Here is a 23452-nt window from a genome sequence, read left to right on the forward strand (position 1 = left end):
GGTAATGGAATCAAAATGTTTCGAATGTATTTCTCTAAGTTTGCATCTCAGAAGGTGTGGGAAAGATATACATGGTGGCTGAGAAACTTGAATTGGTGAATAAGATGAAGAAGAAGTTGAGTGTTGAGAGTATCTCTCGTAAAGTGAAGCAGCATTAATCAATGAAGAAGGGAGAGGAACTGAATACGTAGTTGGAGAAGTCTGTGGAGAAAATGAAGGTGTTGAAATCGGTTCGGGTGATGGAGAAAGAGAAACAGATCTCGAAGGAGATGGCGAAGGCGATAAATAAGGAGTGAAGCTATCTTGGCTTTGTTGCATTGATAGTGGACGAGCAATCGGTAATGTGGATGGTAGGTTGCTCGATTCGTTAACACCAACAAGAATAAACCCGCTTTCCTCTTCTCGTTGAGATAGTTTGCTTTGTGGCTGCTTTTCTTCTGTTTGTGCTATTTCGTTTGCTTTGAGTTGTGATGAATCATTTTGTAATCCATCAGAACTATCTGATGGCTTGTCTGTTGCAGAATTATTCTCCAAATTTGGTTGTTTTGATTGTCCGTTTTGTAAACTATCATCGGTTTGCCTGCCTTTTTCATTTTCTGCATTGCTTTTGCTATTTTGTACATTATCAGAAGTTGCCTGCAACGATTCAGCTGTCATATGAGCATCCGCAATTGGTGCTGTCTTCGTAGCAATTTCTGGGTTTGAGATTTTCTCCACAAGATTTCCTCTACAGATGGTAATCGCAATACCAACTTGCTTTTCATCAACACTCACATTGAGGTTATCAAATGCGACAGACATTGATAAACTGGGAACAGTATTGGATTCAGAGGATAAATTGGCAACTTCATTTTGCTGCTCGCTTGAAAAGTTTGGCAATGGTGAAGTTTGTGGAAGTGAACTTGAAGTTGGAGAATGATCTAAAAGCTTTGTTTCGTGGTTGTCATTTCCTTCAGAAATATTGCTTTGTGCTTTTGAAGCAGAAAGTACTTCAACAGAGGCAAACGAAATCGAAACAGAACAGCCAAATCCTTTCAAAATAGGAGATTCCTCGACAATTCCGATGCTATATAAAAGCAATCCCCAATCTGTATGTTGCTTATCAGACATTTCGTTTGCGTTATTTGCAGTTTGCAAAGCAGAAAAAGAAGTTGACGGCTTGCAATCTTGTGGATAGGAATCTGAAGAAGATATTTGAAGGGAACTAGTTGACACAGTGTTTTGTTTCTTTAACGCTGAAATTGCAAGAGATGAGGTCGAAGACAAAGAAGCAGGAGATAAAGAAAGAGCAGTACTGTGTTTTTCGGAAAAATGTTCTTGATGTTGTGCTTGATTTTCTGTTTCAGTTGTTTCGATAGCATATCTGCAGGAAGATGAAATAAGAACAGATTTGTTCTTTGCCGCTCTGGCGGTTTCAATTGAAACATCAACAAGCTGAATGGAAAGGGGAGGTATTGCAGAGTGGACAAGCTTTGTGTTGTATGGTGTTGGAGGTGACCGTAAATTATCAGAAGAAGAAGAAGTTAGGGAAGAACTCGTCGTTAGCAGATGGGAAGGAGATGAAGATTCATTCAAAGGTGACTGGGCATCTTGCTCCATCCTTGAAATAGATCCAATTCTTAACAGCCGAGGAGTCTGTGGTTTTGCAAAACTGTGAAAAGAAGATGATGATTCCAAACCAAAAGAAGAGTCTTCATTTTGCAATGTTCTCACGGTCAATTTTCCCAAAGAAATTAAAAGCATTTCACTTGACTGTCGTTTCGTGGGGATAAATATTAGAGGACTGTCAATTATGGCATTTATTTTTAGCAAAGGAATTGCAGGCTTTCTCTTATGTGATATCTCTGGAAAATCATTGGACTCTTTTTGATTCGAAGCAGATGGAGATGGAGATGGAGAACTTGACAGCGCAGAGTCTGTTTGAGAGATTGAATATCCGATGGGAGCTTGGGAATATAAAGACGACATTCCCAATCGCTGAGACATTTCTGAGGCAAATGGATCTTCATTATGGCTTGACAGCAGGCGTATGGCATTGTCGATGGTTCCAAGTGAACCAACAACAACTTCATCCAAACCATTCAAAAATGAAAGAAGTTCTCTGACAAAAACAGACAGAAATACAACTCTAAGAGATTCGCATCTCAGATTCACAGCGATCGCCTGAGGCGTCTGAGGGACTTGAGGGCACTCCATTTCCTTTGTATTAAGTTCCATAAATTGTTGGTTTGATGGTTTTTCAATTTCCACTTGAGCTGATAAGCATTCCTTTTCTGCATTCTCGTAGTCCACAAGCGCAGCCAAAACAGGATATTTCTCTCTTCTTCTGCGCTTTTGCAATATCCCTTTTTGTTTATTGAGAAGATTCAGAGTTTTAAATGAAGATATTCCAAAGTCAAGTGCCGTGGATGCAACTGAATCGTCCAGGTGCAGTCTCAAACTGTGCAAAATTGATATAGTTAGAGGAGTCGTAGCTTTTGACAGCTTGACAATAAATGAATGTGCAAATAAATCAACAGAAGTCGTTTTCAATGGAATTAAAGGATGTGCATCATCTGAAAAATCAAATGTATTTTGAGATGAGCCAGAAATACTTCGTTGATTGAAAGCATTTTGCGAACTGCCTTGTTCTTTCTTTTCCTTCTTTCTCTTTGTTTCTTCATTCAACTGAAATCGTTGCAATAACTGTGTCAATGTTATGATCCATTCAGAACTCAAAATACTCTGAAGAACAGCAATTGAACGAAGAGCTGTAGCTTTTTGTATTTCTATTCCCATTGAACTGATAGCAGCAAAAATGTGATTATGCACTTCTACTGGAATGCTCTTGGATTGAGATAAATGCTCTGATAACGCATTCCCATCTGAGCTTATGGGATACATACAACTTGAAAGTGCTTCATCATCGATCATTACATTTGAAGAAAAATTACTGTTGCTTTGACTATATTCATCTTTCTTTTCATTTAAATTATTTTGCATTTGACAGTTAAGTTGCTTTACCGCAGAAAATTTCTCCTCAGTAATTAACATCACTCTCAACAGTTCGTCATCCGAAAAAGAATTTCCTGAAAAGGATGAATTTTCATTCTTTGTTAGGGAAAGATGTTTGGAACGTACATCGCTAACTATTTGTTTTCCTCTTTGGAATAATGAATCATTGCAAAATGGAATTGATACATTCTGTTTCATTTCTTCTGTAAGTTCAAACAACTTATTCACATTCTTTTCTCCAACGGCAGATATTCTAGTTTTAACTGTTTCAAGATTATTCAAGCGATTAAAATTAGTTTGCTCATCCTCAATTGCAAGATCTTGGATTTTCAAAGATGCAAGTTGTTGATAAGCACCTTTAGCATAAGCATAATCGAGACCAAGGACAGATAACGAGATTGCTGTTGAAACTAATTCACCGGTTTTGCCTTTGTTAATAATTTGTCCATTGTTGTGTTCTTTTTCTGATTTATGAAACCCTCTCAGTTTGACGGATATTTCTTCAATAGTTCCATCCGTTTCAATAAAAAAATCTTCTTCAGATTGTAATGCGAGTGAATTATCATAATCATGTGAGAAAATTGTCAGGTTTCCTCCATAGTTCTTAATATCAACGCACACAATCGCTGACTTCTTTAAAGAGATTTCTGAATCTTGAACGGTATTTCCTCTATTTTGCCTTTCATATAAAGTATTTGAAACAATTGCAGCTGTAAAACCTTTCAGTGTTATATTTGCATCGAGAATAACTGTTCTATGAGGGCGTTCAAGTGGGCCGAACCAAGAAGAATCAATAAATGTATTTTTTGTTTCATCTTCAAAAGCTACAACATTATTCGGTGTGTTTTGAGTTGAGGGACTCGTTTGGAGATTCAAATTTGGTGAATCAAATGCTTCATAAAAAGTCTGAGGAGATGCAACTTTTGAAGCTGTGTTTGCAATTTGACTTAATCTTTCATGCATCTTTTGACCTAAATCTTTGTCATTCATTTTCTGTGCATTCAATTCTTTTCTATTATTAGCCGTTGCAAGTTGCGTTTGAGGAATGAGTGTTGAAGAATGCTTTCTTTCAAATGGTTTATTTGCTAATTCATTCTTTGTTTCTTTCAAAGAAGCCTTTTGCTGTGGAATAGAAGATATGACTTCTTGGTAGAGAATATCAACAGTTGAAATAATCTTTGAAAGTGTTGATTCAACCACTGCCATGACAATTGTCCCCAAATCAATCACAACATAATAAAGTGGTGGCTGACTGGCTTTCATCATATTTTTCTGAGAGTCAGATTCCAATTGAGGATTTGGCAAAGACGGAGTTGAAGAGCCATCAGAAATAGATGCGCTGGCTTGCAATGAAAATGGCTTCAGCAATTGGTCCGAATTCTTAATGCACAATGAAACTGGCAATTCATCTGAAGATGAAATTATAAATGATGGTTGTGTTACTGAAGATTGGCCTACTGTTATTAAACTTATTGAAAGATCGCTTACTGAAGCAAACTGGCGCATATGCTTATTTGTTGTTCCGTCTTTGAGTATTGCATCTGAATCTTCATTGTTCAATCGTGCAGAGCCAATCTCAACAACAACACCATTAATGGTGAGATCATTTGTTTCCGGAATAATCGCATCTGAGGTGCTTGATGAAGAATATCCATTTTTTGGATTTTCTACAACTTTGTTGTTGTTTTTCTTTCTTCCCCCATTTGCCAAAATCATCATTTTGTCTTTCTCTTCGCATAACACCCCAATTCTCATTTTGCCACAAGTTGCATCAATTTTCCATTTCGTCAGAATTGTCTCATTGTTCATCAAAGCGGCTCCTGCTTCCACAACAGCTTCGGTTGCATTTTCGCTGATAAGGTCTTTGAGAGACGTAAGCATTTCAACAATGGCTGTAGATGATGTCACATATGACATCAAACTTCCAACGAAAGACGGGTTAATCAAGGCAGACATTGGTCCAACTGAAATAGACAGCGAACCTTGTTGTTGAGATGAAGCTTCCGATTCAACCTCAGGGAATGTTCCATTCTTCAGATTATTCTGAATAAGAGGTGATGAACTTGCACTTGGAATAAACACTGAAACCATCATTCCATCCTCTCTTTCTGAAAATGAATTGTAATTCATCGAAGTGGCTTGTTGAGAATAATTTGAAGAAGATTGTGGAGAAGTGTGCTGCTGTAATGACGAAAGCAAGCTCGCATGATGTCTTCCAAGATGAGACTTTCCAATGCATATCAAACCAGTTTGAATTGTTCCGCTTTTTAACTTTTTGGTATCTGACTGGTTGACTAATCCTTTCTGTCTGAAAGAATCACTTTGTCTACTTGTTTGGAAAAGATGTAAATTCATCAAATCGCCAACTGACGACAAAGTTTGAGCAAATTCCACATTTTCGAGCCTTTCAAGCTGAAGTCCTCTCCATCCTCTTCTGTCAATCACATCCACTTCTCCAACACTCCCTCCGATTCTCCATTCTTCGTTTTTCTGCTTCACATTCGCACAAATCGAATGCACCTCCACTGAGCACAGTGCTCCACGTCTTTTGTGCAAGACAACTCGGATGGAGTCCATTGAAGCATCAACAGCCAGCTTAATTTGACTTTGACGAACGTTGGAGAATTCCTTTGCGATAAGCTGATAAATATCAAGTTCCTTGTTGCTGTCAGCATCTTCTTCATTTTGTTCAAATATCTTTTCTGATTGCGGCTGGTTAGCTTGAGAAGGAGACGTAATATCAACGTTATCCTTTGTCATATCAATTTGTGTGTTTGGCAATTGAGATTCTTTTGTGACTGGGAGCTCAACATCAGCGCTTGATAATTGAGTCCTTTCTTCCGGTAAGTCAGACTCAGAAGATGATGAATGAAGCCCTGAAGGAAATGAATGGAATTCTTGTGGAGAATTCTGCTCCTTATAAACAGCCGAAGATTGAGACGGGGAATGAGAAGTTGACGATGAGCGGGAATCTGAAAAGGCAGCTGAACCGGTTTCTGTTGAAGAGAATGGAGAATTATCAGATTTTTTTGATTCCATTTCAGTTTCGCTTTTGTTTGGCTTTAAGCTTGTGTTGATAAAACGCTTGATTTTTTCTGGAAGAGCCAGGTATGTTCTCTTTGTGGACTCGATAAGTTCCACAATGATTTCTTTGTCAAATCCGACCTGAAACGGCTGAGCATGCAGCTTTATTGCTGTCTTAACTCCATCGTTGTATGCAGAAGTTCTGTGTGTGTTGCACATTTCGAAGTAGAATAAAGGAGATGATGATTGAGAATTAACATTTGATGTTGATGGACTTAAACTTGCATGTATGGATGGTGATAATAAAGAAGTGTGAGATGGAGGAAGAGGAGGCATTGCAGATGAAAAAGCAAATGAACTTGAAGCCATCGATTGCTCGTTTGAAGCATTTGACGAGGAAGATGCAGAAGAAGAGTTTGCTGTTGGAAAGGCTGGTTGATGTGCAGCTGGTGAAAGCGATGTGGTCATTTGACTTTGAAGATGAAGTGGTGCTGGATTTGTCTGAATTGGCGACAGCTGGTGTTGTGTTGATGGGAGTGTCTGTGGAACTGAAGAATGAACTGAAATCGGTGTTGTGGCATGAGATGTGGCTAGAGAAAACGATGAAACCTGAGTTGTGGAAGAAGCGGAAGAGTGATGTGAAACTGAACTGAAGGCAGAAACATCAGCAAAGGCTGACTTTGTGGAAGAGAATCGATTGTCCGAAAAGAAATATGACAGAAAAGACGGAGCTTTTGAACCGAAACGAACGCGTTGCCAGAACTGCTGAGACGATGCAAGCGCCAACGAAGGTGGGATGAAGCTGTAATTATGCTCTTCTGTTGATGGCTCCGTGAATATCAGATTAGAATTGCGTGTGGCATTTGAATTGAGCACCAAAGAGAAGCTTGGTGTTGAAGAAGACGATGAAGGACCAGCATCTAAGCTGAAAGAGCGTTGGTTGCTACTTGTGAATGAGCTTCCAAGAGAAAAGGGTGCATTTGGGGTGGACTGATGAAGCAACGGTGAATTTTGTGGGATGGATGAAAAGAGGCAGCACGAATTCTTCAGGAAATGTGATGCTTCTCTGTTTATCTGCGAGCGATTCATTCGAGAAGACACAGAAGCTGGGCCTGTCTGTGATAACTTGGCAAAAGCACTATTGTTATTTCCGTGAGTGAATGGCTGCTTGTTTGCAGACGACGAAGAAAACGATGTGCCTGAAGACGAAGTCTTCACGATAACAATGTTTTCTACAGATGCATTGGTAAACGATGTGTGCAGTCGATTTATTGTACCCAGCTCAAAACCTTTGATGATTATGTGTGCCACACTTGTGTCATTCTGAATAATCGGAAGTGCTTCTTCGTCTTCCATTTCAGGATTTTGTTGAAGGTCTGTGATTTCACTTCTTTTTGGAGTGTTTAAGCTGTCTATTTCAGAAGAAGTCTGTTGAATTTCTTGCTTTTCGTTCTGAGTTGTTGAAGTACTTAACTCAATGTTGTTATCAGTCCACAGTTTATTGTCTGGCAGAGTCTTTTCCTTTTCTAATTTCTCATCTTTGTCACCGTTGTTATCTCTCTCTGTTGTTGAAGCATTGCCTTCAATTTCCTTTAATCCTCCCACTATTTCTTTCGAAGTCAAATATCGTTTGCCAATTGGAGAAATTCTATGGTTTGTCAGATATCTTCTGTTTCTCGTCTCTTCTGATCCGATGATGATCCTCACCGCCCCCATCCTCAGCCTCACCTCGCTGAAGATGGCTTCTTCTGTCTTTCGCTTCGGCTGCACAACAAGAATGCCTCGCGAATCCACCCACACCGCACACAGGCGCATCTGCTCTCGCAAATGGTAGAAAGCCAAAAGCGCCTCCATCTCGCTGTAGAGAGGCATCCGCGACTTCAGCTCCGCTTGCTCCTGCTGCAGATGGTTCAGCTCCTCGCTGAATGACCAGAATTCAGGTTCTGATGACTCGTCGTCGGGATCGACGTCGAGCTCATCTGAACTGCTGGATGAGTCAAAGGCGTCTAATTCTGCTTCGTCTAAGACAGAATCTCCGTCGTCTTCGTCTTCTTGTTGTTTCTCTTCTTTTTCTTCTTCTTCCTTTGCTGCCTCATTTGTTTTTTGTGTTCTCTCAACTTTCTCTGAATCTCCATTGAAATTCAAGGAAATGTCGTTTCCATCACTTTTATGAATAATAATCGAATTTTTGTCTTTCGCTTCCTTTTCATTCGAAAATGCACCATAAAATAAACGATCTTTGAGTGTGAATTTATCAAAATCAAGCGATTTCCTTTTGCTTCTTCCTTTTTCTGTTCTTTTCATTGCTTCTTTATCCTTTGCGCGCTGCATCATCTTCTGTTTCCTCCTTTCCACAGCCAGTCTTCTTCTCTCCATTCGTTTCAGCCTCAGTTGCCTCTCTCTCTCAATGTGGTGCGGATCACTCAGCATCCCCAGCGAGTCCACAACCATCAGAAACAGCCTGGACATGTCAATCGTCGTCTCCTCTGTGATGTTGATGTCCAGCGGTGGCACGTGGATGAGCATTGTGTCTGTTGGAATGCGGCTGCTGAAGGGGAAAAGCGAGCTGAGAATAGAACTGCGCAAGGTGGCGTTGCGGATAAGCACTTTTTCGGGATAGTCGCCATACTTTGAATGCTGGTTGTGTTGACCGAATGAAGAAAATGAAGTGAAAGAAGATGATGAAGTTGATAAGCCAAAATGGTGTTTGCTGCCTCCAGACGAGTAAATAGCGCGTGATTCCTCGTGTGTTTTGATGGTGACTGGAATGTGCTCCTTAGTGAAGATCGCCGGGTCGAGCTGGCTGATAGAGACAGAAATGCCAACAACTGCTATGTCGATCCTGTCCAACAGAACAGTCGCTGAAAGGGGCTCGTTGTTTGGCACGATGCAGTCAGGTGGAAGAGGAGGGAGAGGATGGATGTAGTCAGGAGGAGGCGGACGAGCAGAGGATGAACGGCGCTTGGAGGGAGAAGCACGTCGAGATGAAAAGGAAGAGGAGGAGGAGGATGAAGAAGACGAGGAAGAAGAAGAAGGAAGGGGAGACGGTGAGACAGAAAGGGAAGTGAGTTGTGTGCGTGAGTCAGATGAAGTGATTGAACCGATTGAGTTTGGCGTGCCGACAGCAGAGCGTGAAGGAGGTCTGGGAGACAGACGAAGTGCAGAAGTTGGTGTGAGCGAAGGAGAAACAGAAGGAGAAAGAGAGCGTGCAGGATAAGGCGACTGAGGAGGAAGTGCTGAAAAAGACGGGCTGTGTGACACAGAAGACAGAGAGTAGGCAGCAGAATACGCAGCAACTTGGCTGTTGATCTGCGAGATGCGGACGAGTTCTTCGAGCGACTGTTTTGTGGTTGGTGAGAAGTCTGTTGAGACGACAAGAGACTGAATGCGGAGTGTGCAGCATTTGGTGTATCTGTCTGCCTGGTTGATTGGGAAGAAGAGAGCAGACGAGCCAGCCTTGACAGAAATATCGAGTGGAAGACGGTCCAAAAAGAGGAGCTTCATCTTCGTCATGTTCAGCTGCATCATTGTGATCAGCTTCTTCGCCATCTCCTCGCGTGCTTGTGCGGCCGGATGGAGAGAAAAGCCCAGTGCTCTGCGGTGTGTGCGTGAATGCTGCGAGGGAGAAGAGAGATAGGTAGATGGAGATGTGGCATTGTTCTCTTGAAGCTTTGCACCGCTTTGCAGAGAAACAGAATCTGCATCGGGTGAGTTCGAGATGGATGACATGTTTGTACCAGAAGAAGAGGAAGGTGAAGTTGAAGAAGATGATGATGATGTGGTTGTTCTGAGGGATTCCAACATGAGTGCGCCATTGACTGCGCGGAGTGTTCTTGCCAGATGGCGAGGTGGAAGAACGAGAAGGAAAGGAGCAATGTCGATGGCCACTTTGAAGTGCGAGAAGCTGTTTTGTGGGTGGAATGAGATGTTAAGCTCAAACATTGGTGGCTGAGGAGGAGAAGGAGGAGAAGATGGAGAAGAAGAAGATGTTGATATTGACATTGATGTCGATGTTGATGATGACGACTGATAAAAAGGATTGAATGAAGTCGAAGAGGAAGAAGCAGAAGAGAACGGAGAAGGAGAAGGAGTGAGTGAAGTCTGTTGAGATGCAGCAGCTATCTGCTGTGACGATGACGTGTTCTGAGAAGAAGAAGAAGAAGAAGAAAGAAATTGAGCACGCTGTGGAATGTTTATCGGTGGATGGAGCTCATTTGGATGTTGTTGAAGATGTGAAGATGAAGAAGAAGAAGAAGAAGGCGAAACGGAAGGCGAAATTGATGTTTGTTGTGTCAAAGGCTGTGGTTGTATCTGATGCTGCTGCTGCTGTTGCTGTTGAGGATTGTCAGAAGAAGGATGAGGCAGAGGAGAAGGTTGAATAGGAGGGGAAATGCGAGACTGATTATTGGCAGAAAGAGGAAGAGGAAGAGGAAGAGCAGGTTGATTAGATGAAGGTGGAGGAGGGGGATGAGAAGGAGGAGGAGGAGGAGTTGTGATATGTGAAGGAAGCTGAGAAGATGATTGAAGTGGATTAAGAAGCCCAGAAGAAGACTGACCAGAAGCTGCTGAAAAAGAGGAAGATGAAGGAGAAGGCGAAGAAGAGCGTTGGACTGAGAAAGAAGCAGAGCGTGAATGAGTAGAGCGTGGCAGTGGTTGAGACGGCGAATGCGACAAAGAAGGAGATTGAGATAGTGAAGGAGAAGGAGAAGGAGGTCTGTTCAAAATAGACATTTTTGAGTGCGCAGACGCTGAAGATGCCTCTGCAAACGGGTTTCGCAGACCTTCCTTCCCTTTCAGCTCGTCCCGTCTGAACAAAAACCTCCGAAAGACGTTGTCAGCCAGTTTTGAGACGTCTTCTATTTCGCCCCGCTGAAATGCCACGTTCAGATCGAAGCCGCCGACGTTCGGGCGGAAGGCGAAGGAGCCAGACACCTGCAGCGCAGTCACACCAAGAATAGGCACAAAGATGGGGGAGTGGCGGCTGTGAGGGGATTTACGAGAAAGAGAAGAAGAAGAAGAAGGAGAGGGAGAGGGAGAGGAGGAAGAATATAATGGTAATGATGAAGAAGAAGCAGAAGAAGAAGCTGAGCTGAACACAGAATGGTTCAGAGAGTCGGATGACTGCTTGTTAATGTCTGGAGAAAGTGCTGTGTTTAATCTTCCTTCATTCTTCATCACAGCCATCGCATTTGCCGAAGATTGGCTCCCGGCAAATTGCGCTTCTGTGACAGCATTCTGAGACATCGGAAGAAAAGAAGGAGAAGGCGAAGAAGAAAACGATGGAGAAGGCGAAGGCGAAGGAGCAGGTGATATCTGAAAAGATTGTGAAGGCCCCGTTCTCCCTAACCCTGATACACCTGTCTGGTTCGTGTTTGAAGGAAGAGCAGCTGCAGAAGAAGAAGTAGAAGAAGCAGAAGAAGAAGAAACAGAAGAAGACGAGTTGTAACCAGCACCGAGCATCTTCCTGTTGTTCTTCATCCACTCCTTCCCGTACACTCTGTCAGCGCTGTCGTATGCGACCACAGAAAGAGACTGGATGCGCCACGCAATGCGGAACATGACCCACCCTTCGGCATACATCCCCGTCCGCTGGCTCCAAACAGACTCGGCTGCTCTTTCAGCAGAAGGAGATGGCTGAGAAACAGAAGGGAGGGATTGGAACACAGCTGTTGGCTGGAGTGGCTGCTGCTGCTGCTGAAGCTGTTGTTGAGGCAAAAGTGGATATGATGATGATGATGATGATGATGATATCGATGATGTTGCTCCAGAGAGAGCTTTGTCGAATGTTTGAGGAGCAATTGAAGAAGAAGAAGGAGAAGGAGAAGCAGATGGAGTGAGTGAGGAAGGCTGGTTGTTTTGTGTTAAGGCAGCAGAATTTGATGGAAGCGAAGCCTGAGAAGATGGAGAAATAGACACAGGACGTAGAGGAGGAGGATACGAAGGAGGAATCGATGTAGAGCGATGAGGCACAGTTGCAGGCGATGGAGAAATCGATCTCATTGGCTGGTTGCCTTGTGCATTTGCTGTTTGTTGAGTGTTGTCTGTGATGGGATCAAGAATAGGAACATCACGTGTTGCAGAAGGAGCTGCTATTCGATTAAGTGTTGACTGAGAAGCAGAAGGAGATAGAAGCACAGATGGAGCATCAGAAGATTCATTCTTAGAAGATGAATCATTTGCACTTTCTGTGCTTTCTTTTTCTTTCTCCTCTTTTAATGCTAGTTCTCTTTCTCTCTCTTTCTCTCTTTCCCTTTCTCTTTCTCTCTCCCTCTCCCTCTCCCTCTCAATTTCTCTCTCTTTCTCTCTCTCTCTCTCTCTCTCCTTCTCCCTCTGCATTTCGTCCTCAGCTCTCTTCTGCGCATCCGCCAGCACCCGAAAGTACTGCACATCTGCAAACTCGTATGCCACCTCAATCTCTGCCATCGTCTTCAATGAAGCCACTGTCAACCCCAGCGCCTCCAGCTGCTTCTCATTCAGCAGCCGCTGCCGCCTCTTCTCCTCCTTCGCTGCTGCCTCTTTCTTCAGCTTGTCGCGAATCTCTGCAAACTTCTTCTCATCCTGCAATCTTTGTGCTTCTTCCTCTTTCTGTTCAGATTGGATTCGGCTCTGTTCAGCCTCTTCCTGTTTTCGCTTCTCCGCAAGCATCTTCTCCTCCTCCTTCCGCTTCTGCTTTTCTTGATCTGCCATTTTCTTCTGCTCGTCCCTCAGAATCTTCTCAATCGCCTTGTTTTCTTTCCCTTCCCTTTCCAGCTCCATTCTTCTCTGCCGCCATCGCTCTTCAATCTCCAGCTGCTTCTGCTTCGCTGCCATTGCTGCTTCTCTCTGCTTCTCCTGCTCTTTCTCTCGCTGCATCTGAATCTCCCTTCCTCTCTCTACCATCCGCACTCCTTCGTTCACTCGCCCTGCTGCAAGCTGCCACAGTCGGTCGTTTTTTGTGTCTAATTCGTCCTTCGAGCCATCTGCTTGTGCCTCTTTCGCTTCTGTTTTGCCTTTTTTCTTCTTGTTGTCGTCTTCTTCTATCAATCTTGTTAACAATGTGTCATCTCCTGCCTTTCCCTCCGACCAATTCTTCCTCTCATTCTCCAAATTCCTCTTGTTCCGTCTGAAGTACTCGTTCATCACGATTCCCCAGATCTCTGCAAAGGACTCCTTCACTCTGTCTCTCATGTCCTCGTCCAGCGTCTCCTGCTCCATCGCCCGCAGATACCGCACCCTCTCCTTCATATATCGCAACCTGTCGCTCCTTCGCTGCTTGTTGATGTGCTGCCAGTTCCAGCTCTCCCGCTTCCTCCTCACGCCTTCCAGCACATTCTGGATCGCCCACTGCCACATGTCCCGCAGCCGCTTCGACACCACTTTCCTCCCAATGGCAATCGTGTCCAGCATCCAAAGATGCGTCGAATCGACGTTTGCTGGTGCAACTGATGGTGAATTCGAAGGCGATGGTAAAGAAATGGGTGCATCGTGTGGAGTGAAAGACGTTACAACATTTGAAAAAGTAGTGATGGGCGATGAAACTGACAAAGGCGAAGAGGCAGAAGCAGATGAAGCTGATGATGCGGAAATACTGCTGTTTTGAGGTGAAGCCATTTGAGGAGGAGTTTGTGTGTTTTGTCGTGTTGCGTCAGTATTTTCTTTCAGTTGCTGTTGCTGTTGTTGTCTAATGTTCATCTGCGGGTGCAACTGAGAATTAGAGACGGAGGAATTTTGTTCTGTCACTTGTGAATTTGTTTCGCTCGATGGCAAAGTCTTTTCGTGGGTTGGCAATGGATTGAAAATAGGCTGATTCATAATATGCTGCGCATATTGTGAATGTGATGCTGTTGGTATTGATGGAGAAAGCATCTGATTAGAAGAAATAGCAGAAGGACGTGACGGTTGGCCCATGCCAGGAGAAGTATTGTTCGACGAGGAAGCTTCAGGATGAGGTTGGAACTGTAGCTGGAACTGTTGCTGCTGCTGCTGCTGTTGTTGTTGAATCAGCTGCTTCTGCTGCTTTTCTTTCACGCGCTCTTCCAGCATCTTCACTTTTTTCAGCAGGTCAATCCCAACATCTCCGCTGAACGGCCGCATCATTTGCGACTTGTCAAATTCACCGGCATTCATCATCATCAGCATCGCCATCAAAATCGGCCCAAGCCGATCATCACTGAGGTGAACTGATATCTGTTTTGATTTTGAGTTTAAGAAAATATTAATAAATAATGTGGAAGTGTTAAATAAATTAAGTCTATTGGTCTAAGATTAATAGTCAATACATACTTGATCAACCATCACAGTGGCATCCACGATGGGGCGAGACTCAGAAGAAGAAGGAAGAACATATTTCACTTTTATGCCTATAGTCATTGGATCCAATAAATAATTGATTTTTTTAACCGATACGGATCCATTTATTGATTCCTTCAAAATTTTCTGTATTTCAGATGATGGTCGCGAACTGATAAAAACAGAGTCCCAATAGAATCCGACATTCTCGAGTTTAAAAATCTTGTATTTAATGGGGGAATCACTGTCAATTGCTGGAAGCTCCCATCTTTCATTTGTTGATTGGGCACTTATCTTTGAAATGGTCAAACCAAAACAGATTGGAATTGAAGGATTTGAAGCGTCTTCGTATCTTATGTGGACATGATATATATTCACAGTAGCCTTCAGCATGTAGCTTATAAGATTTGTTTGCAAAGCACCAAATGAAGGAACTGTAGATAAGTCAATTCCAGCTGCTTTGATTTGTTGAGTGGCTTTGTCTTCAAAAATAAGCATATTCTTTTTTTCATTCATTCTAGATATTTCCCTTTCTCTTGAAACGGTTGGAGATTTGTTTGTTTCATTTGGTCCAATAAATATGTAAATGTCTTCAGCATCAAATGATAAAGCAGTAAATTCTTCTTCATTACCCATTTTGCCATGTAACTTACCAATGTATCCTTCATGAACATATAAAAAAGGAGCATTTTCGAGTGGACCACGTTTCATTTGCAAATTGAACATGTCAAAAGTTCGATCAAAAACTTTCGCTTGAATCATATCTGAAGTAACACGCTGAAGATAACGACGGAGATAAGGACCGACAACTTTCATAACAGCCCATCTGAACATACGGTCCATGTTGTTCGGTCCTTCTTATTTTATGCAATAGAACAAAAATAATACAAAAATATTAAATATAAAGGGCGATTCGATTGATTATTAATTCTTAATTGTGATGATTAATAAACAAAAAAGATATTTTTAATCAATTTTTTGTTTGTGAATTCAAATTTTTTATATTTTCCTTTTTAGAACAAAATATATTTTTTGTCTATTGGAAAAAAATTATTTGACTATTTTTTTAGACTCAGCAGATGTTGACATAATTTTCAAAAAGAATTTGGTTGTTCCATTTTTTATTGAAAAAGATTGACACGAATTTTTTTATGAAAGTTAATTTATTATTTTCAAAAAAACATACAGATAAAGTTAGTGTCCACCATTATTGACACTAACAATATGACAAAAAATAACAGACATCGCAAAAAATACCGGACAAGATCGATTTCACAATAACTGCAAGAGGAAAAATTCTGACATTTTTCCTCTTGCAGTTATTGTGAAATCGATCTTGTCCGATATTTTTTGCGATATCTGGTATTTTATGCGATTACTGATTCCAAAACAAGAAATATAGTCCGTGACAAAACCCGGGACAGGGACAAAACCCGGGACAATTGGAATAGGTTATTTGCAAAAAGATATGGGTGAAAATTTTTGAAAAATCACTTTTTTTTAGCCTGATCTGTCCCACAAAAAATTTAGTTTTTGATTTCAATCACCATAATCATTATTCAATAATTTTGTAATTCCTTTTGTGTATTATTCTACCTTATTTTTATGAATATCAACAGACAGGAACTTCCTTGATTTCATTTGTCATACAATGAACATCGAAAAATTTTGTTAAAAAAAGCTAAATCATTCGAACAAATTAACCTAGATTTTTCTTCTTTCACATCTCTATCTTAAGAATTACTGTTTTTATTTCACTACACAATGTGAAAACAAACAACGTTCTTTTTAATTTTTAACAAAATTGATTTCAATGTGCTTTATCGAAACAATAAGTTTCACATTTTTTATTTCCAATGATTTTTCTTATCTTCATTCAAAAGAATGCAGTTTTATTTGCAAGAGATATTCATTGCAAATGATTAGAAAATATTGGATGTGTATCTGATAACTAAAGAAATTTCTTTTTTTAAAGAATGAAACTTTGATTAAAAAAGGTTTATTGGAAAAATGCAATCATTTAAGGTTAACAATAATAAGTTAATATGAAAGAAAATCTTGAAATTATCTTTGCAATGATAATATTTCGGGCAATATTGTGACAACCATACAAGCTCCCACTTTTTTTATTAAAACAATCAGCTTTTTTTCATCATTATGAAAAACATGTGCTTAACATTAAATGCATTTCATCGAACTTTTCTATTTCATCTTTTTCTTCACAACTTTAATCATCTCCTACGACACGTCGTTCCACTCGCATTGAACATACATGTATGGAAGAGGAGCAAGTGATGAGCTGCCTCGTGAGCATCTGCACAGAGATGGTGCGCATGAAACAGTCTGGCCAGCACTCCGAGCAAGGAAAAAAAGAAGATTGTGTAGAATCAGATTACCAATCAATGGAGAGGATGTGGCTCACAGGGTTCCAATGTCTATGAGAATTACCGAAAAAAAGATTATCTTCTATCATTCAAAAAAGATCGAAAATGTTTCGGGGAAGGCAATAAATTCTTCACAGATTGAATAAGCCGTTAGCAGAGCAAGAGGAGAAGTGTCTGGAATTGGAGCAAAAGCTCCATTTGATTGGACATTTTCAAACAAAGTGAATGATTTCGCATTCTACTTCCAGTACTCGTATGTGGCGATAAGAATAGGATGATTAATAGGCACGCATAATTCTGTGGATATCAGACTTGCAAATAACAATGATATTTCACCGGATCTTCATTCCCAATCGCAAGACTCACAGACTTTTATTACAGATCCAACAAATCCCTTCATTTCATTCTTTCCCTTCTTCTCTTCTTCTTCTTCTCTCATTTAGACCTCCTTCATACACACTGTTAGAACGCGTTCAGAACTCTGCACTCCAGCTCAATGTCTCCTCTCTCAGCAGAAGTGGCAGTTGTTGTAGAATATGAATGAGATGTTGAAGCAATTATGTATAATTTGCTCATTGAATGATCTGCGGGGGGCGGCGGTTGAGATCTCACGAGAGTGAAAGGAGGAGAAGCAGATGATGAATAGTAATTTGCAGTGAGAAAGAAGAGGCAGATCAATATTCACATTTGCAGTAAAATCAGCAGCTGAATTAAAAGGCTCAACCAAATTGAGTGCAGAATATTTTTTCATTAAATCCATTGCCGTTGAATTCTGCAAAGCGGAGAAAGATTCCTATTTTGAGAACGATAGCTCATCTCTTCTCCCATGCACGCTGTTCTAACTGAATGTTCTTATCCCTTTCTCCTTCTGAAACAGCAGCGGTGATCCTTTCCTTGCTCATTTATTTCCCTTCCTGTGTGTCGCTTCTGCTTCCTCTTTGTACGGCCACCATCCCCTCCACTTCATCCCCCTTCCTCTTCGCAGTTCCGCACAGGTTTGCTTTAGAACGCTCTTCAGCGCACTCATCAGATCCAACTGCGTACTTGTCTGCCTCGTATCGGCAACCGCAAACACAGACACTTCCTGTAACTTCCACACAAATTGCTCGTTTTCCTCGCTTTTTATGCAAACATAGCGGAGGGGCACATCCAATTCATCGCTCAAATCTTCAAAGACAGAATTAGATAAATCATTCAACGTGCAGTCCAATTTCCGCTCTCTTGTCAAAATTGGCGTTTGGCTTTCTTTCGCCTCTTGTTGCGCCTCGCTTGCCATTTTATTCTCCTTCTTGTTTGTTGGCGTGCAAGTCTCAGGGTGCGGTTGTAATATACGTTGGATGCAGCTCAACAGATTCTTGTCTTTTTCCTATATCTTCTTTGCCATTTTCTTCATTTTCATGTGTTCCCATTCTTCTTTTCTTCTTCTTCTTCTTCTGTTCCTCCCACAATTTCATCAGACGAAGCTGTTTTTCTCTCTGCTTGTGTCTCTGCTCTCTTCGCTCGTCTTTATCGCTGATAATGGAGCTGTTGAAAAGGCATTCAGTTTCTTCTTTTTTCTTTGCTTTCTTTGAAGAGTCTCTTCTAATTAGTGAATAATTCTTGTTTTCTTCTGCATTAATTTCGTTTTCATTTTCATCATCATTGTTATCCCCATCATTTACAGGCGTTAATGCCTTCCTCATCTTAATCAGTTCTCTTATCCTTCTCTCCTCTCTCCTCTCGTTCCTTGCTTCTCTCTCTCTCTCTCTCTCCTTCGCTCTCTCTCTTTCTCTCTTCCTCTTCTCCAGTTTCTCCGAATACCGCTCCACCATCCGAAACTCTGCAAACAGCGATAGCGCCTCAAACGCATCGGGATAGAGAACAAAATATTGTCTTTTCCTTCTTCCTCTGCTGTTGCTTCATACTCCTCATCTGCTGCTCTTCGTCTGTCAGAAATCTGTTTCCAGAAGAGCGAAGCAACGAGAAAGAAGAAGAAGAAGAGGAGGAGGAAGAAGAAGAAGAACGTGATGCACCAGAAGCAGCAGCCACTTGTGCACAGAGGTTGAGATAGAGCAGTCGGAGGAGGAGAGGATGCATTGTTCCAATGCGGTGCGCCATGGTAATCTCAGAACGACGAGGTGGTTTGGGGTTCAGATAGAGATTGGTCACTTCTAGAGAAGAGCAGGAAAAAGATGAGGACGAGGATAAGGAGGAAAACTATGATGTGGAGATGTCATGAATGATTGAAATGAATGTGTCGAAGAAGAAGAAGGGAAGAAGGTTTGATGTGCTTTTGGGGAGATAGAGAAAAGAAGAGAAGAGAAATGGATGAGAACGTACATTTGCCTTCAGTTGAAGCAAAACTGCATTTTTACTCGGATTGGCAAACAGAGCCTTAAGATGAGTTTGTAGCGAGTGGAGCATTTTAACCGAGAAAGATGTTTTGTCTGTTGATCAGTAAGATGCAAAATACATAATTGCTTTTCTTCAACCTCTGAAAAGAATTGATTGGGATATTTTTTAGTTTGAATTGAGCGTTTCAAGGCAATCTGGATTCGCAGTGGACGAATGCATAAGATCTTTATGTGGCTCTGCTTGAAGAAAATTTGGATTTTCAATAAATTCCGTGTCTTTTGTGGGGGAAGAGACCTCTTAATTGTCTTCCGAAAATTCTTCCTTTCACGACAACTTATCTCTTTCGCTTCGAACGCAAGCCCATTTCACATGTTCTTTCATTGCGACTGCAGTTCATCATATTTTCGATAGTTTGTTCCAATGAATAAAATGACTCTTCGTTCATTGTCCACTTTTCCAGGCTCCTGTGTATGTGTATGTTCTTCTTTCTCTTCCTTGGAGCAGAATTCTGGAGATTCTTCTAACAATCTCAATAAATGCAACTTAAAAATAAATAAGAGAAAGAAAATAAAAAAAAAACCTTTGTGATGAATTGCTTTTTGAATATAATAAAAACATCAAAACTGCTGAAAAAGCTATTATCTGATTTTCGTGTGTTATCTGCAACGTTCCATTATTACTATTTTTTGTGCTAACGCAAACTCTGATTTTGAAGAGCGTCTATTTCCATGAGTAACATTCAACAATCGCATGTCTATTTTTTCCTGTACCAGTGACCTTAAATTATCTTGAGAGACGGTTGTTCAAATGCATCCATTGACAATTTGATGAAGGAGTTTAATTTTAAGACTTCGAATGAATGAATGCCTTTGACTAGAAAAAAGAATTTTTAGTAGTTTTGCGTAAAAAAAAATTCAAGGCATAGTAATTAATTGGTAAGCTTTTGCTCTTTCCTGATCATAAAAAAATTGTCTGATGAGAAAACGGCAAGATTAATAAAGTATGATCTCTCAGCACTGCATTGGCCATACCATATGAAGAAAAAACAAGACAGGAACGACGGCTGTTCTTTATGAGAAATATACTCAAGATTTCATAGCGTGCTGTTCCGTTTAGAAAATAAAAAAAGGAAAATCGAATATTGGTAAGAAACGCAAGGATCCGTTGTGATATTTAAGTTTCCAGCTGCCCGGATTAATGACAGAGAACAACAGATAATTACCATTTGTTTAAATTCAATTTTTAAATTGCGCAACACGTCAAAATTTTTTAATATCTGTAGACATTCTTGGATTCCATCATTAAACTTCTGATAAATTCATTTGATTGGATATGGGTGATTATTTTTGAAAACATAACTTTTTTCGGTGTGGATATTTTTTGAAACTTGTTGATTTTTGGAAAAAAATATTTGTTTTCAAATGCACAATTCATAACGACTGTGTTTGTAATTTGTGTTTTTTCTCAAATGAAGATGATGATTTCTTTAATAAGTTTTTTCCTTTTTCAGTGTTCTTTTGTTGATATTCAAGGAAAATTTTCGAACCGAAATTTTTGAAAGAAAAAAATTTGATATCAAAAATAATCACCCATATGTTATTATTAAAGCGATTTGTTAGATATTGCTCAAATTCAAAACATCAAAAGCTTGGAGATTTAAGGAACTTGTGTTGATACGAATTCAAGCACTTTTATCCTAATTATTCAAAGAGAAACTTCAGTGTGGCATTGAACTCCTATTATCTTGCTTTGTTGAACGTTCTTTTATTGAAGAAAATGTATTCAAGTGATAAAAACTAATTCATTTTGATCAAAATATGTTTTTAAATCAAAAATTCTTTAAAGACATATTCTGAAAAAAAAAAATCAATGTATGATTAACAATAAAGAGTTTGATTAAATTTTCATAAAAAATATTGAATTTCATTAACTGTAATGGGTGATGTTTTTTGATCTGTGGTGATTTTTCAAAAATTTTCACCCATATCAACAAGATTAAATATGAGAACTGCTTTGTTTTTTTGTTGTGAATGAATTATCCGAAAGATTAAATAATTTCAAATGGAAAAACTCAAAAATCCGAAACGATGTGATTGCAGCATTGATAGATAATAAAAAGAATCGCGAAAAGAATAATAAGAAGATTTTATGAGAAGTGACAATTTTGCTGAACTGTGAACAAATGCATTCTTCTCAATAAAAGTTATGAACCAAAATTAAAAATTGATCCCCAAGCGCTTTCTCGAGTGTATTTTCTTTTCTTTTTTTCACCGGTTTGCAGTTCATTTTCGGAAGAATTTTCTGATGGTTAACATGTTCGTTTTCTGTTATAGGCAATTTGCACATAACATCATCGCATTCAATGGTTTTCTTTTCTTGTTTCTGAGTTTTGAAAGTTTCTGTATTTTCAGATATGCAAGAGCTTTTGTCCATTATGTTCGATGATTCGTTTTCACAACATTTCGAAGTGTTATGTTTCAATGAAAAACTAGTAGGAAGACTTTTTTCTTTTTTTCTAATTAAATGGTGAAGTTTTCGAAGAAATCATCCCCTGTTATTAATTTCAGGCTGATGCTGTTTGCACGTGAAGAATCGTTTGAAGATTTTTCAACCATCGAAGAGGCTTCAATGTTCTGCGGAAGACACTGATAAACGGCAGAAGTGTCAAACGGATGAATTCCACATTCTGCAAATGATTTTCAAACAATTTTCGGGCAAAGAAAATAGATGACTGCATCAGAAACAGCTGGAATTAATGCTTTTCGGTAGGAAGATATAGAGGAATCTGAAGGAACTTGAAATGATTTTTTCAAGCAATTCTTGAAATGCGCAAATACAAATCTGTCCAAGGGCTGAGTCAGGTGCGTAGTATGTGAAGGAAGAATAAGAAGATGTATCAAATGTTTTCTGCACCAAGACATTACCGGAAAACAAAGGCGAGACGTGAGGCCATCGAGAATAATTAAAGCACGAGCAGATGATCCATGCAACTCGATTCTTTTCTCATTAATTTTGTGCAAAAATATTTCTGTCATTATCATTTCTAAATCATTTCCACTCATCCATCCAGTTCCATTAGCGAAACAGTTAATTCGGTGGTATTTTCATTCTTTAAGATCCACGGATAGCGTGTGGGACGGCCACAACATGATCGGATCCAAAGATGTGCCATCAGCAAATATAGTGAAAAACAATGTTACGTTTTTGCGTCTTTGCGACTCAGGAATAAGAGTGCATTGTGTTTCTTTTGAAACAACTATTTTTTCTTCTGACTGTTTCATTTATACTCCTGTTTCATCCATATTGATGATCAAGTCAGAAGAAATTTGATTGTCATTTATCACTTTTTTCTATAAAGAGAACCAACTTCTCATATTTTCTATTGTTGAACACTGAAGTCGACGAAGATCAATATATTTTGGTTTAATCAATTTCAATAAATTGGATTTCTCTATAAATCTGCGAGCCCATTTTGCACTAATTTTAAATCACTTCAAAGAAGGTGTCTGGTCCTTGTTTTTTTTAATCATAACATTTTCTGCCTGTTAAAAATAAAATTGATTGATTTATCAAAATTAAAAACGACAGACAAATCTGATGATATCTGAAACAGTTGTTTTATTTGAAGAAAATATTTGAGCGATTGCACAATCCTCAATTTCTTCTTCTTCTTCTTGTGTGACTATTTTTGAAATCATATTTTTTTCAAACAAAATTTTCGGTTAAAAATAAGATCTTGAATATTATAAAATGAACATTGAAAAGAGAAAAGGCTTATTGAATTCATTTTAATCTTTGATTCGGAAAAACCATTTGTTTAAAATAACAATTATTAAGATTTTTCTCTTTTGAATTTAAATGTTTCTTTCAAAAATTAACAATCTTTGAATAATATACACACCGAAAAAAGATATGATTTCAAAAATAATCACCCTCTTTGTCAAACAATCCTGGACGTCCAATATGATGAGGATATCTTCCTGCTTTTATTGAAGCAATGTGTCGGTAAACTGATGAATGTGAAATGTTTTTGTCTTTTACGAGATCAGAAGGTTTCACTCCATCTTGTTTTAATAGATAATCAACTTTTTCGGACTTTGTTGGTTATCTGCGGTATTCTGCGGAGGCCTTTATTGGTGACAACTTTTTGTCCGTCAGAGGGGGTGAGATTTGTGCTTTTTTCATTCGATTAATGGAAATATGATCAACAAAATTTATAATGTCTATCAACAGGAGATAAGCAAGATTTAAAAAACCTTACAAAAAATATAATAAAAGTTTGTCTGATTAATTTTTTTTCAATTTGTTTGGAAGTTGAATTCACATTTGAAATATGATTTTGTCACAGAAATGTCCCGGGTTTTGTCAAGGACTATAATATAGTTAGTGTTAATAATGGTGGACACTTTCAATAACTGTGGACAGTAGCATTTTCTCAACAACCGTTG

General features: G+C 39.6%; 3 protein-coding genes across 3 annotated transcripts in view; all 3 read right to left on the reverse strand.

Moving 5' to 3' along the window:
- MONOS_1607 (vacuolar protein sorting-associated protein) overlaps positions 1-15129 on the reverse strand; it is a gene marked incomplete at both ends in the record, with an annotated part of 29037 nt that extends 13908 nt beyond the window's left edge. The window contains 3 exons of the mRNA XM_067868979.1: positions 72-14184; positions 14281-14357; positions 14598-15129. Coding sequence (XP_067731934.1) covers positions 72-14184; positions 14281-14357; positions 14598-15129 — 14722 coding nt within the window. The remainder of the gene's footprint in view (positions 1-71; positions 14185-14280; positions 14358-14597) is intronic.
- A 2439-nt stretch (positions 15130-17568) lies between these two features.
- MONOS_1608 (uncharacterized protein) lies at positions 17569-17946 on the reverse strand (the record flags this gene model as incomplete). The annotated part of the gene is made up of 1 exon (XM_067868990.1): positions 17569-17946. One exon carries the CDS (start codon positions 17944-17946, stop codon positions 17569-17571), a length of 378 nt encoding a protein of 125 aa, XP_067731935.1.
- Positions 17947-17980: 34 nt separating this feature from the next.
- MONOS_1609 (uncharacterized protein) lies at positions 17981-18767 on the reverse strand (the record flags this gene model as incomplete). Its single annotated transcript, XM_067869001.1, has 2 exons — positions 17981-18489; positions 18575-18767. The coding sequence occupies 2 exons, from the start codon at positions 18765-18767 to the stop codon at positions 17981-17983; spliced, it is 702 nt and encodes a 233-aa protein (XP_067731936.1).
- Between the last annotated feature and the right edge of the window lie 4685 nt (positions 18768-23452).

The sequence above is a fragment of the Monocercomonoides exilis genome (genome assembly GCF_001643675.1).
Source record: "Monocercomonoides exilis strain PA203 chromosome Unknown scaffold10-1930038, whole genome shotgun sequence".
Classification (NCBI taxonomy): domain Eukaryota; phylum Preaxostyla; order Oxymonadida; family Polymastigidae; genus Monocercomonoides; species Monocercomonoides exilis.